This window comes from Salmo salar, chromosome ssa05, assembly GCF_905237065.1.
Source record: "Salmo salar chromosome ssa05, Ssal_v3.1, whole genome shotgun sequence".
Classification (NCBI taxonomy): Eukaryota; Metazoa; Chordata; class Actinopteri; order Salmoniformes; family Salmonidae; genus Salmo; species Salmo salar.
This window is the reverse complement of record NC_059446.1, coordinates 46,146,122-46,161,379: the sequence shown is the minus strand read 5'-3', so window position 1 is coordinate 46,161,379 and position 15,258 is coordinate 46,146,122. Positions and strand designations below refer to the sequence as shown.

The 15,258-nt window shown below is 40.5% G+C and overlaps 1 protein-coding gene across 1 annotated transcript; it reads left to right on the top strand.

Moving 5' to 3' along the window:
- Positions 1-249: 249 nt before the first annotated feature.
- LOC106604976 (NK1 transcription factor-related protein 1) lies at positions 250-4,309 on the top strand. Its single transcript, XM_014200149.2, has 2 exons — positions 250-948; positions 2,839-4,309. The coding sequence occupies exons 1-2, from the start codon at positions 510-512 to the stop codon at positions 3,552-3,554; spliced, it is 1,155 nt and encodes a 384-aa protein (XP_014055624.2). The 5' UTR covers positions 250-509; the 3' UTR covers positions 3,555-4,309.
- Positions 4,310-15,258: the final 10,949 nt, after the last annotated feature.

Sequence of the window (15,258 nt, the reverse complement as noted above, 5' to 3'; positions counted from 1 at the left end):
ATATCACGAACCGCATCATCCCTCACTCTCCGTGCGCCTCTGTTTCCTCTCACGCGAATACGGAGATAATAGGCTATTAGAGGCGTGGAAATAATTCGTAGCCAATTACAACCCACAGTTGAATATGAATGCATAAATAAGGCGTAGCTTGTGTCTAAGTTTTGACGACGAACGAAGGTGGGGGGGGGGGTGCATGCATGACATAAACGTTGGCGGGTCCTGAGGGGATGGTTCAAACCCAAAAAAGGAGTTGAGCAAGGGAGACCAACATCCAACAGTGAACCATCACCTCCTACCAGACGTGTGTAACATTGACCAGAGCAGTGCAGCCGTAAAGGGGTGGCAACGCAAGCTGTGCAGGAATACCGCACCAGACATTAGACTACTTTTCTCAAATTGTATGTGATATTATGTCATCGATTGAAAGATAAGCTTAAATTTACTGTCTTGGTGCTAAATCTCTGATAGTTCGGAAGAAGAGAACGTGCTCTTCCGCCTGAAGAGAAGTCATGAATAGGGAGAAGGTTCAGGTGGGAGATCTCTCAATCGCTTCTCTGCCGGCGTCTTGTGTGGCTGCCCAAACAGCGGTGATCGTCGTGGCTGCTCCAGAAAGCATGGACAATCACTGCGAGAAGCGGCTCTCTGCCAACGAACTGTCGGTGTTTTCCTGTCCCGGCGGTATAGACATACTGCAAGGGGACAGTCGAAACAACTCTCCGCGTCAAGAACCGGCTCCGATAGCAATTCCAATGGTTCACCGGACCACCGCGTTTTCTGTTTTGGACATTTTGGACCCAAATAAGTTCACGAGCAAAAAGCAAAATCCTAACCGGACCGGCAGCGAATTCGCCTTCGGGACAGAGAACCGTGTAGGTGACGACTCGAATCATGCTGTAGATCAGAAATCTTATGCAGAAGACTATGAATGTAAAAAATCTACAGCACTAAGTAAGTGTTTGTGTCTTTCTTGGTGACATTTGGTTTTCCAAAAGTGTTGTTGTTTATGATGTAGGCCTACTTGAATAGCTTACGTGTTTCTGAAAAATCTAATTTAGATTAGACATATAATGTACATTTTGTTATCTTAGATGTTATGCTTCAGGAAGACGCTCAATTACTTAGGTTATAGTAGCCTATTTGTTTTGATCATGACAAGACAGAGAACTGGATGAGTGTTTGTCTTATTAGGTTAGCCTATGTTTTGGGGTTAGAGGGTCCTGCAAGTTGTTTTAGATCAAGGAGTTCATGAAATTGTATTTTCCACATCTAACTTTTCATTCTATATTATGTAACTCTATTTCTGCTCAAATAGATTTTGATTCAGAAATAAATGTGATAATATCTGAGGTTAAATTAGGTTATATGATGTGGAATATTCTAGCCATGCACACATTCCCTTAGGCTACCCCAGAGAAAAAAATGCATGTAATCTCTCTTTTTTTTTTTACCCTTCGATTACATTTCGTTTAAAGTGCTTTGCAGGATAATGGCGAAAATCGCCCCAGAGTGACATTCGGAACGTGGCTAGTTCGATATCCTATTATCGAATTGAGTAGCCTATCTCGTTCAGGCAGCTTGCCTGACTCTCCTTCAACATCTTAATTATAATGTCAAAATTCGGATAAGTACACGATTAAAACCGATTATTATTATTATTAGGGTAGATATTGATCCCAGAAAAGAGGCATGAGATTGATATTGTCTGCTGATATAAGATAAACACAAATATTGCCCCCACTGTCATTTTTTAAAACGAAAATAGAAGGAACAAACATTGATCTCACTTTATAGGATTTGCATTTCAAATATCAGTCAGAGAAGAGGACACTGCATTACTAGCCATATCGACCGGGTGATTTGTTATGGACTGCCTAAAATAGACAAACTAAGAAACCATAAAACATTTTTCTTAAGATTATAGGATAACATGAAGAGGGTTTAGCAAATTGCCAAAATTGTGTCAACAAACAATGCTGAAGATGTGCAGGCCTTAATGGAAAAAAGATTCTCCTGGATGTATAAGTATTGTTTAAATCATGCAAAAGTAAGTAGGCTAATGCAAATATTTGGTTGATATAAGAAATTATAATAATTTGTTTTGTTATACGATTGTGCGTGTGCGTAAAAGTGATGTGTGGTAGGCCTTTTCCTGAAAATAATTGAAAGACAATTTTGTTTATTTAACTTGCACCTGGGTATGGGGTATAATGGTCATATATTAAAACAAACCAAATTCATCTAAAAAGTTTGAGAAACAATAGGCCTATCCTTATTGAACAATTTAGGCCTAATATAATGTAGAATACATGGATTTTAAAAATAAATAATCATGTTAGAATATTTAGTATGCCTATACTCAATTAGAGTAAAGATTTTCCAAAATGATTAGGCCTCAAGTCTTTTTCTTAAAGGTGTCAAAGTAGACCATATTACAAGCATGTTTTCAATATTTCATTGATAGTCTACCATACAATTGATAACATGAATTACGTTTGTGACTTTTACATTTTTACGCAAAGCATTATTTATGCATATAGGCTACTGTAATAAATCCTTACGCTACAGCATTAGACTACATAAATGCACAATGTGGAGATAAACTGTTGTTTTTATCTTCATAAATACAATTGTATGAAGGTGAGTTGATAGATAGAGGATAGAGGAAAAAGTTATCCATTACGCATTAGCTGGCATGATTCTTCATCACTATTTCCCTCATCAATATGTTAATTAGTATATGCTACTTGGTAAGTTATTGAATATTATCTGTCTAAATTACTTGGACTTTGTGATTCTTAATTTGAAAAGACTCAATTGCATGTCTTGTTTTCTTTACAGAGGAGGGGCTGATGTACAGATCTGACGAATGCGAGAATGATTTCAACAGAGACTCCCACTCTGACAGCGAGATGCAGGATGACTTGTTTAGTGAGGAGAGCAGCAGTGGCCTAACTGAAAATACCCAGGGGGAACTGGGCCACCATGAAGACGACGACAAGGAGAGCAAGAGCCCAAGAAGTCCTGACGGACAGCAAACGCAACAGTCAGGGTCGAATGGACAAAGTCATCAAGGAAAGCCGAAGCGAAAGCGCTCTGGCTCCGATTCAAAGTCGGGTAAGCCACGAAGGGCCCGGACAGCATTCACTTACGAACAACTTGTTGCACTGGAGAACAAATTCAAGTGCACCCGATACCTCTCCGTGTGTGAGAGGCTAAATTTGGCACTGTCACTTAGTTTGACTGAAACTCAAGTCAAAATCTGGTTCCAGAACCGACGGACCAAGTGGAAGAAGCAGAACCCTGGCGCAGACACCAGCGCCCCGACGGGCGGGGGGCCGAATGGCCAGAGCAATGGACTAGGGGGCCTGAGTCCGCTCAGCCCGTCTCCTCCCATGAGCGGCCATCTGTCAATGCACACGAGCTATGGTCACGGGCCAGGCGGGTTAGTCTGCACCACCCAATTACCCTTTCTGCCAAGTCATGCGGTACTGTCACCTTTCATGTTAGGATCTCAGACCTACGGAGCGCCTGCGTTTTACACTTCACACCTATAAAGACATGGACATACGTGTGGTTTTACGCCCAAACATTATGTTTTCAGAGGCGTCTTAAATTAACCGATATTATCAAACGAATTGACTCCAATGAGATATTAACTTAATAACCATATTACACGTATGGTTTAAGAGAACTAAAGACATGCCCTTACCTAAAGACTAAAATGCACTTGACGCAAGATGGGCAGAACGCTGATGAACATTTCATGTTGCTGTTTCGTCAAGGACATTTAATGCTCGAAGAAAACTTACCTTTAGCAAGGGAATCATATTTTTATTATGCTAATGTTCTATTTGACTTTTGTTTTTCATTTTGATAGAATGTGAATACTAGTGGTCAAAATGTATATAGGCCTACAAATGTTGACAAATATATGTCTAGCTTCAAATTTCGAATGCAGTTCATAAATATTAGAGAGTTGATTCATTTACATCTGGAATGGCTTGAAATATTGTAATTACTGTGTAACTAAACTGTGAAAGTTAAATATGATTGTTTTCATATAAGTTGTTGCTACTCATTTATTTTATATAGTTACCTGAGAATATTTGGCTGTAATGAATGCTCACTTCATCTGGATTCGTCTTTGATAAGACAAAGTAAAATAATAATAAACTATAGGCTACCATTTACTAACGAATAAGCTACTTTAATATGAATATTCAATAGATTAAATCCTGTTTCTTATCAGTCGATTTTTTCTTCTTCTTCCTTTTCCTCCAAATGAAAGGACATTTTGGAACTGAACACAGAGTCCCCCCCCCATTTTAAGAAATGTTTAACTCTTATTTGACCAGTTATTTATGTTGGCCAAACGACGATATTATGTTGCATTTGTTTTCTAACAAAAAAGCTATAGCCTATATTTAATGTGTTTTTTTGTGCGGAAAAGGTATAGTAGATATCGAAAAATACAGTAGCCCAACCATAGGCCTATTACTGGATCCGTCATGGCGAACATCTATAGCCTAACTTTTATTAATTACATTTAATTACTTAATGGATAATGGATTTATTGATTTAGGTTTTATTGATACGAAATTTGACAGCGGCTATCTGAATCAATTTGATGAGGAAAAACACTCACTGGTAATTTAAACGGGATCCCTGTGTAAAAGAGGGATTTTGGCTTCATAACTATTGAGAGAAACGAGTTTCATTGTGGGAGAACGTCATGCCAAATTAAGGATAGATACAGGTTACTAAATGCGCTTGTGCGTAAAACACCATTTAGGTTATAGAATATTTGAATGAGTTCATAATTAAAAGTCTAACAAAAACACATGTGGTGATTGAATTAGCAATTTCATTTTTCCCCATCTGGGATAAGGAGACGCATTTGAATAGGGCCACTTTAGAAGTGCAAAAAATCCAGTCAATAGTGCACGTTTTGCACTATCGATGCAAGTTGTAGGATAGGTATATACAATAATTAAAACTATAGTTTCGTCGAGTTTATAAGGACAAAAGTGACATGGATACAGCATTTATTTATATTCCTTTTGCACCTGATGACTATTTCGCTTCGGATCATAGTTTGTATCTATACAGTGATGAAATGGCACATGCCAGCCATTAGGGAACGTGCTCCTGGAACCATTCTAGAATTTCACATGTAGGTACGACTAAACACAAATGCATTATACGACGTAGCCTAGAATATAACCTCCACTTTGTAGATAGTCTAAACAACTTTCCAGATTTCGGGATTATTTAGAGCATGGGACATTTCTTGAAGACGCACAGACCCGACCAAGGCGATGCAGAAAATAGCCTATGGAGTGTGTATTTTTTGTTATCTGCCAGCTGTTTTTATCAAGTCTTGGGATCTTGGAGTATCTTGTTGGACAAAATGTGTGTTTTGAGGGGTTCATTATGTAAATATAAAATAATTTTCAACACGTTTTGCAGTGGAATCATTAAATTCCCTTCTGCATTGGAGAGCGCACTGCGCGACATTTGTTCTTGAAGGCTTCTTAGGGCCGATTCAATCAGGGACCAGTTTCCCAAAAGCATCTTAAGGATACATTCATCGTTAGGACCTTGGAGCATCATTAAATCTCGGAGCGGTTTCCCACAACCATCGTTATTATTAACGTTGCAATTTAAAAAAAAAAACACACACGTAATCTAACGCCTGCATCAGACAACTCATAGAACAGTTAAATGCGTCGTTATGTGCTTTTTGCCCTCCTGCACTCTTAGAAAAAAAAGGTTCTGCATAGAACCAAAAAGGGTTATTTTGCTTGACTCATATCTGGCACCCCTAAAGGTTCTATATAGAACGCTTTTGTAGGGTTCTTTGATCAGAACCCCAGGGGTTCTTCTTCACTGAACCAAAATTGGTTCCATATAGAACCCTACTAATTTCGGTTCTATATAGAACCTTAAGGGGTGCCATATATGAAACAAGCATATAACCCTTTTTGGTTCTATCTATTTTTCTAAGAGTGTGTGTCACTTAGGCTATATGCCGCTAAACATGGAATCACATGGTTTATCCGTCTCTCTGTTACCGCCGATAATTTCAGAACAAAGTTGACTACAAATAGCCTACAAAGTTGCCAATGTCTTTGCAACTGATACAAACAAGCAACGTATACAAATACGTGATGAATGCATTAAAATATAAACAGTAGGCTTATAGGCCTATTTCATATTGAAAAATATGTTCAATCAATTACGTTCAATTTTGCTTCTTGTAGGCTATTGTCTATATTTTGTCTCAATATATTTAATAATGTGTAACCTAATATGTGCGCTATGATCTGCCAAATCGGGGATTTACTGCATTTTTATTGGGTAAGCATTAGAATAAGCCTTCTCAATATTTGCAGCCATAGGTGGTAATATCTATGTAGGAGCAGATCCGTCTTCAGTATTGTGAAATAATTGCAATGTTAAGGAAATATCTGATCCAATAGCAGCGTTTTCTTTCTTTCTTTCTTTCTTTCTTTCTTTCTTTCTTTCTTTCTTTCTTTCTTTCTTTCTTTCTTTCTTTCTTTCTTTCTTTCTTTCTATAACTTTCAATCATATCAGTATACTGACACATGCTCCAACAATGTACTTAGCTACCTTTCTCTCCAGAAGTGGCTAAAGCGGACATTGCCATACTATTAACATAAATCCAAACAGTGGAATTTGAGAAGCACACCTTGATTAGGCGGATGAAAATCCTCATTGTTTTGTGAATGATATTTAATTTCAACCTCGTTATTTCTAATTGTTTCCAGACAATGATCACAAGATCAGCTGCTCACCAATTTGAAGATCCAACAAAGTACCTCCTCCAACACCGCCAAAACATCAACTATATGTAGGTGTCGGCTATTTTTTTATTTCACCTTTATTTAACCAGGTAAGCTAGTTGAGAACAAGTTCTCATTTACAACTGCGACCTGGCCAAGATAAAGCAAAGCAGTGCGACACAAACAACAACACAGATTTACATATGGAATAAACAAGCATACAGTCAATAACACAATAGAAAAAAAGAAAGTCTATATACAGTGTGGCCTGAGGAGCTAAGGAAATAAACAGGCCATAGTAGAGCGAAGTAATTACAGTTTATCAAATTAACACTGGAGTGATAGATGAACAGATGATGATGTGCAAGTAGAAATACTGGTGTGCAAAAGAGCAGAAAAGTAAATAAAAACAATACGGGGATGGGGTAGGTAGATTGGGTGGGCTATTTACAGATGGGCTATGTACAGCTGCAGCGATCGGTTAGCTGCTCATATAGCTGATGTTTAAAGTTAGTGAGGGAAATATAAGTCTCCAGCTTTAGCGATTTTTGCAATTCGTTCCTTAACGCTTGACAGTGAACTGAATGAAGGAAACTATTATGCCGGGAATGTTTAATGAGGTTTCAATATTAAAAGAACATGACATCTTATGTGCAAGCAAGCATGCAATTAGTTTAATGTGCTCCCAATGACCAGTAGGCAGTAGCCTACCCTGGTGCAACATTTACTTTTTCATAATATTTGCTCCCACGCGACCTGCCCAATTGGTGCCCAGGAACACAATGAACCAAAACACAGCTCAACAACAGCGCCTGAAGATTCCCCTCATTGCAATCAAGATGTACTAAGCCAACACAACAAGAACACTAACTAATGACAAACATATGTGGGGCGGCAGGTAGCCTAGTGGTTAGAGCGTTGGGCCACCAACCGAAAGGATGTTGATATCGAATCCCTGAGCTGACAAGGTATACATCTGTCGTTCTGCAACCGAACAAGGCAGTTGTTCCCCAGAAGGTCGTCATTGAAAATAAGAATTTGATCGTAACTGACTTGCCTAGTTAAATTTAATAAAACATATGGATAGGTATAATCTACACAATATCAGAGGAAATATGCCTTAAAAAAAGGGAATTAAAACAAGGGCAGCTATTGGCAACCTATATAGGTGTAGGCAACATTTGTAAAAGCTGCCGGTCATCCACAAGTGGTAACTTCCACATGGTTGTTTATGATAATTACAAAAGAGATATTGAAAAATAGAGTTGCAGTGTAAAGAGAGTTATGGCATTGAACATCACAACAACACATCAAGTGTAAATAGATGACAAAGACACATAAATCAATAAATAACATTATTTGACAAATTATTTTATAAAAACGAATCAAAACGGTTTGGATTTGTTTTACAAATCAGAAAGCATGCAATTCAACAATTGTGTATTACATGTACATTAAATGGCCGATAAGTCTTTGTGTGTGAATCTTGAAAAAGGTTCCTGAGTTATTTCCACCAGTACAGACAGTATCTGTAGATGAGTATGATATAACTGGCACAAAATCAACCGGTCTCCTTAACTTTCTGTTAATTCAGTGCATAGCTTAATTAAATTGGTTTGCAAACTTTGCATGTTTCAATTTGTCGATTTCTTAAATGACGTCTGTCACTCGCCTCATGGAGCTCCTGAAAAATAAAGAATGAAAGGTTTACAACTACAGATGTTTATTATTAGTTATGTTTCATAATAAAACACTGTTTCTCCAACAGTAAGTGTCTAGGTGGGTTTTGAATGAATCCTCTCAAATGCACTTGGGAATGTTACACTATACAGTACATGCACAAGTAAAGAGTTACGCATGGGATGATTAATCCAAGTGCAACAAGGTTACAGTATATATTTTAAATAATACATTTATCGCAACGTCAATACACTAACGACTAAGGCCATGTATCCATTGTGTTGGGGATGACTTGTACTCCCTGCACCTCAACTGAGCTACAGAGAAAGAACGGCCACTTGTTTCTGAGTGAGTAGTCCACTTACGGGGTTGAAAACCTTCCTCTCTAGTCTGGAAGGTAAAGTGATGGCACTCTTCTCGAGATCATTGAGGTTGGGGTATTTCTTCTTGCCCTTCCCCTTCCCTTTACCTTTCTTGCCCTTCCCATGTCCTCTCCAGTGGCAAGCTCTATGTCCCTCATCACGTCAGGGTCCCGTCAGTCTAAACAAACAAACAAATTAACCATAACTAGACTCATGGCTCTATTCAATCAGTATTACAGTAGTCTGCATTACTGCGTTATTGAAATGTAAAGGCAATGGCTCCAGCGATAGCGGAAGATTGCATTCACGGTAAAGGCTGCATATATCGTCCCAAATGGGAATTACCTTTACATTTCTAGCATGCAATCTATAACAACTATGATCCTTTGAACGCGTAATTTCGGATAGCCATGCTACCTTCGCCCTCATGTTGGTGGTAGCAAGCAGGCTACGTAGTACTAGCTGGTATCAACAGTCAATACCGTAGGGGTCGGAAACTACAGTGAGCTTCGATTGGCCAATAGCAACGCGACGTCACGGATTGCGCAACACATTTTCATCTTTTCCCAACTTTGGTCCCGCCCTGTTCACACTCCCTCGACAATATTTACAAAGCCCAACGGTCCACTCTCACTTCGCTTCCCGTCATTAAACATTTATGGGACTCAGTTGTTTCATCGCCCCGCCCCAACGCGCTAAATGGATTTCCGGTGTAAGCGTTCAGAGATACATGTTGAATGGAGCCCCTAAACTTGATCATGTGTAGTCTGCAGACATCCAATCACATACTGTAGACACAGAGACCTAAAGATGACATAAACATCAATTTACTCAAACACTTGGATGGACCAGAGGATGAGAATGTCAAAACATTCAAAGACAGGACACATTCACATACAGAGCAGCAGGTAGCTTAGTGGTTAGAGTGTGGGCCAGTAACTGAAAGATTGCTAGTTTCAATATCCTTTGAGCAAGGCACTTAACCCTAATTTGCTCCAGGGGTGTCCTATAGCTGACCCTGTAAAACAACACATTTCATTGCACCTATCCAGTGTATGTGGCAATGAAACATATGCAGCACCAGTCAAAAGTTTGGACACAGGGGTGGCAGGTAGCCTAGTGGTTAGAGCGTTGGACTAGTAACCGAAAGGTTGCAAGATCGAAATCCCCAATCTGACAAGGTAAAAATCTATTGTTCTGCCCCTGAACAAGACAGTTAACCCACTGTTCCTAAGCTGTCATTGGAAATTAGAATTTGTTCTTAACTGACCACCCTTTGCCTTGATGACAGCTTTGCACACTCTTGGTATTCTCTTAACCAGCTTCATGAGGTAGTCACCTGGAATGTTTTTCTAACAGTCTTGAAGGAGTTCCCACATATGCTGAGCACTTTTTGGCTGCTTTTCCTTCGCTTTGCGGTACAATTCATCCCAAACCATCTCAAATGGGTTGAGGTCAGGTGATTGTGGAGGCCAGGTCATCTGATGCAGCGCTCCATCACTCTCCTTCTTGGTCGAATAGCCCTGGAAGTGTGTTGGGTCATTGTCCCGCTGAAAAACAAATGATAGTCTCACTAAGCACAAACCAGATGGGATGGCGTATCGCTGCAGAATGCTGTGGTAGCCATGCTGGTTAACCTGTTAGGGCTAGGGGGCAGTATTGACACGGCCGGATAAAAAACGTACCCGATTTAATCTGGTTACTACTCCTGCCCAGTAACTAGAATATGCATATAATTATTGGCTTTGGATAGAAAACACCCTAAAGTTTCTAAAACTGTTTGAATGGTGTCTGTGAGTATAACAGAACTCATATAGCAGGCAAAAACCTGAGCAGATTCTGAACAGGGAGTGGCCTGTCTGACAAGTTGTTGTTCATCTTGGCTCTTTTTATTGAAGACTGAGGATCTTTGCTGTAACGTGACACTTCCTACGGCTCCCATAGCCTCTCAGAGCCCGGGAAAAAGCTGAATGATATCGAGGCAGCCTCTGGCTGAAACACATTATCGCGTTTGGATAGTGGCTGGTCAGAGTACTCTGAGACTCAGGCGAGTGCACGAGTCGACCCCGTGCTTTATTTTCTTTCCTCTTTTTACCTAAATGCAGATTCCCGGTCGGAATATTATCGCTTTTTTACGAGAAAACTGGCATAAAAATTGATTTTAACCTCAAGCGTCCCACCTACTCAACAGCCAGTGTAATCCCGTGGCGCGTTATTCAAATTCCAAAAAAATGCTAAAACTTCAATTTTTCAAACATATGACTATTTTACACCATTTTAAAGACAAGACTCTCGTTAATCTAACCACACTGTCCGATTTCAAAAAGGCTTTACAACGAAAGCAAAACATTAGATTATGTCAGCAGAGTACCCAGCCAGAAATAATCAGACACCCATTTTTCAAGCTAGCATATAATGTCACATAAACCCAAACCACAGCTAAATGTAGCACTAACCTTTGATGATCTTCATCAGATGACAACCCTAGGACATTATGTTATACAATACATGCATGTTTTGTTCAATCAAGTTCATATTTATATCAAAAACCAGCTTTTTACATTAGCATGTGACTAGCATGTGACTAGCATTCCCACCAAACACTGCCGGTGAATTTACTAAATTACTCACGATAAACGTTCACAAAAAGCATAACAATTATTTTAAGAATTATAGATACAGAACTCCTCTATGCACTCGATATGTCCAATTTTAAAATAGCTTTTCGGTGAAAGCACATTTTGCAATATTCTGAGTAGATAGCCCGGCATCACAGGGCTAGCTATTTAGACACCCAGCAAGTTTAGCACTCAGCAAAGTCAGATTTACTGTAAGAAAAATGTTATTACCTTTGCTGTCTTCGTCAGAATGCACTCCCAGGACTTCAACTTCAATAACAAATGTTGGTTTGGTTCAAAATAATCCATAGTTATATCCAAATAGCGGCGTTTTGTTTGTGCGTTCAAGACACTATCCGAAAGGGTAAATAAGAGTGACGAGCATGTCGCAATTCGTGACAAAAAAATTCTAAATATTCCATTACCGTACTTCGAAACATGTCAACCGCTGTTTAAAATCAATTTTTATGCAATTTTTCTCAGAAAAATGCGATAATATTCCGACCGGGAATCTGCGTTTAGGTAAACAGACGAAAGAAAATAAAGCATGGTGTCGACTCGGGCACGCGCCTAAGCCCATAGTACTCTGATCGACCACTTGCCAAACGCGATAAAGTGTTTCAGCCAGAGGCTGCCTCGATATCGTTCAGCTTTTTCCCGGGCTCTGAGAGCCTATGGGACCCGTAGGAAGTGTCACGTTATAGCAAAGATCCTCAGTCTTCAATAAAAAGAGCCAAGATGAAACACAACTTGTCAGACAGGCCACTTGCTGCATGGAATCTTCTCAGGTTTTGGCCTGCCATATGAGTTCTGTTATACTCACAGACACCATTCAAACAGTTTTAGAAACTTTAGGGTGTTTTCTATCCAAAGCCAATAATTATATGCATATTCTAGTTACTGGACAGGAGTAGTAACCAGTTTAAATCAGGTACGTTTTTTATCCGGCTGTGAAAATACTGCCCCCTGTCCCCAACAGGTTAAACAGCGGTTGACATGCTTCGAAGTACGGTAATGGAATATTTAGAATTTTTTTGTCACGAAATGCGCTATGCTCGTCACCCTTATTTACCCTTTCGGATAGTGTCTTGAACGCACGAACAAAACGCCGCTATTTGGATATAACAATGGATTATTTGGGAGCAAACCAACATTTGTTATTGAAGTAGAAGTCCTGGGAGTGCATTCTGACGAGGAACAGCAAAGGTAATAACATTTTTCTTATAGTAAATCTGACTTTGGTGAGTGCTAAACTTGCTGGGTGTCTAAATAGCTAGCCCTGTGATGCCGGGTTATCTACTGAGAATATTGCAAAATGTGCTTTCACCTAAAAGCTATTTTAAAATTGTACATATCGAGTGCATAGAGGAGTTCTGTATCTATAATTCTTAAAATAATTGTTATGTTTTTTGTGAACGTTTATCGTGAGTAATTTAGTAAATTCACCGGCAGTGTTCGGTGGGAATGCTAGTCACATGCTAGTCATATGCTAATGTAAAAAGCAGGTTTTTGATATAAATATAAACTTGATTGAACAAAACATGCATGTATTGTATAACATAATGTCCTAGGGTTGTCATCTGATGAACATCAACAAAGGTTAGTGCTACATTTAGCTGTGGTTTGGGTTTATGTGACATTATATGCTAGCTTGAAAAATGGGTGTCTGATTATTTCTGGCTGGGTACTCTGCTGACATAATCTAATGTTTTGCTTTCGTTGTAAAGCCTTTTTGAAATCGGACAGTGTGGTTAGATTAACGAGAGTCTTGTCTTTAAAATGGTGTAAAATAGTCATATGTTTGAAAAATTGAAGTTTTTGCATTTTTGAGGTATTTGAATATTGCGCCACGGGATTACACTGGCTGTTGAGTAGGTGGTACGCAAGCGTCCCACCTAGCCCATAGAGGTTAAGTGTGCCTTGAATTCTAAATAAATCACAGACAGTGTCACCAGCGAAGCACCCCCAAACCATCACAACTTCTCATCCATGCTTCACCTACTCTGCATCTCACAAAGACACGGCGGTTGGAACCAAAAATCTCATATTTGGACTCATCAGACCAAAGGACAGATTTCCACCGGTGTAATGTCCATAGCGCGTGTTTCTTAGCCCAAGAAATTCCTTTAGCAGTGTTTTTGTTCAGCAATTTGACCATGAAGGCCTGATTCAAGCAGTCTCCTCTGAACAGTTGATGTTGAGATGTGTCTGTTACTTGAACTCTGTGAAGCATTTAATTGGGTTGCAATCTAATTGCCAATTTCTGAGGCTGGTAACTCTAATGAACTTATCCTCTGCAACAGAGGTAACTCTGGGTCTCTGGGCGTTGATAAGGCCAGATGGCATGACTAGATATATTCGTAGTGGCTCGAAGGCCGAGGCGATGAGTGGTAGTGCGTAGCGGTTCTTCACCGTGATATCATTCAAGCCCCGGTAGTTGATGCAAAGGCGCAGGGTTTTGTCCTTGTTCTCCAAAAAGAAGAACCCTGCGCCAGCGGGGGAGACAGAAGGACGGATACACCCTACAGCTAGGGAGTCCTCGAATATAGGTCTCCATAGCCTTGGTCTCCTGACCCGACAGAGAGTATAGTAGTTCCCGGGGTGGTGCCTCGAGGAAGGTCGATCATGCAGTCATAGGGTCGCCTCGAGTCCCCTCGGCAATGGAGACGTCGGGGACTTCCGGGATGCCTTGGAGGCGAGGTGGAATCCTTGGGCAGGCGAGTGGAGTCGGACCCCCTCTCCTTCCTGCATTCCCGTAGCCGCCGATCGATCCGGATGGTCAAGGCAACGAGTGAGTCGAGATCCGTCAGTAGTTCCCAGGCTGCTAGTTTGTCCTTAACCTCCTCCTCTGATACTCTCCAGCGAAGCGGTCCGGGGGAGTTAAGCAGGGCTCTCGGGAAACCGGGGTGGCCGGGGAGGCCGCGCTGCTAACAGCAGGGGTGGGAGGTTACCGCTGTGATAGACTGCCTGACAGACAACCCGCGGAATTGCTCCAGCAAAGTGTTCAACGCGTGGTCATGGCATTCTGCCAAGGTCTGGAACCCTTCCATAAGACCACGAAGCAACTCCTCGTGCCTTCCAAAGGTGGCTCTTGGGAGGAGACAGCGTTGTGGAGCTGGTCCGAGTCTGCTGGGTCAGTTCGTACTGTCAAAGCTTAGGAGAAGACCCAGATACAGATACAGATACAGATACAGATACAGACCCAGATACAGTTTCGAAGTAACAAAAGTTTATTACAAAAACAGGGGGGCAGGCAGTAGTCCAGAGCAGTCCAGAGCAGAGTCCGAAAGGTACAGAATGGCAGGCAGGCTCAGGGTCAGGGCAGGTAGAATGGTTAAAAACCGGGAAAGCTAGAAAACAGGAACTAGAGACAGAAAGGAGCACGGAAAAAAACGCTGGTAGGCTTGACAAAACAAAACGAGCTGGCAACCGACAAACAGAGGACACAGGTATAAATACACAGGAGATAATGAGGAAGATGGGTGACACCTGGAGGGGGGTGGAGACAAGCACAAAGACAGGTGAAACAGATCAGGGTGTGACAAGTTTAGTTGTTCAGCAGTCTTATGACTTGGGAGTAGAAGCTGTTAAGGAGCCTTTTGGTCCTAGACTTGATGCTCCAGTACTGCTTGCCATGCGGTAGCAGAGAGAACAGTCTATGACTTGGATGACTTACATTTACATTTAAGTCATTTAGCAGACGCTCTTATCCAGAGCGACTTACAAATTGGTGCATTCAACTTATAATATCCAGTGGAACAACCACTTTACAATAGTGCATCTAAATCTTTT

Coding starts and splice junctions, on each gene's coding strand:
- LOC106604976 (XM_014200149.2), top strand. CDS start 510: ATGAATAGGGAGAAGGTTCAGGTGGGAGATCTCTCAATCGCTTCTCTG. Junction 949..2,838: donor TAAAAAATCTACAGCACTAA/GTAAGTGTTTGT, acceptor TTTTCTTTACAG/AGGAGGGGCTGATGTACAGA.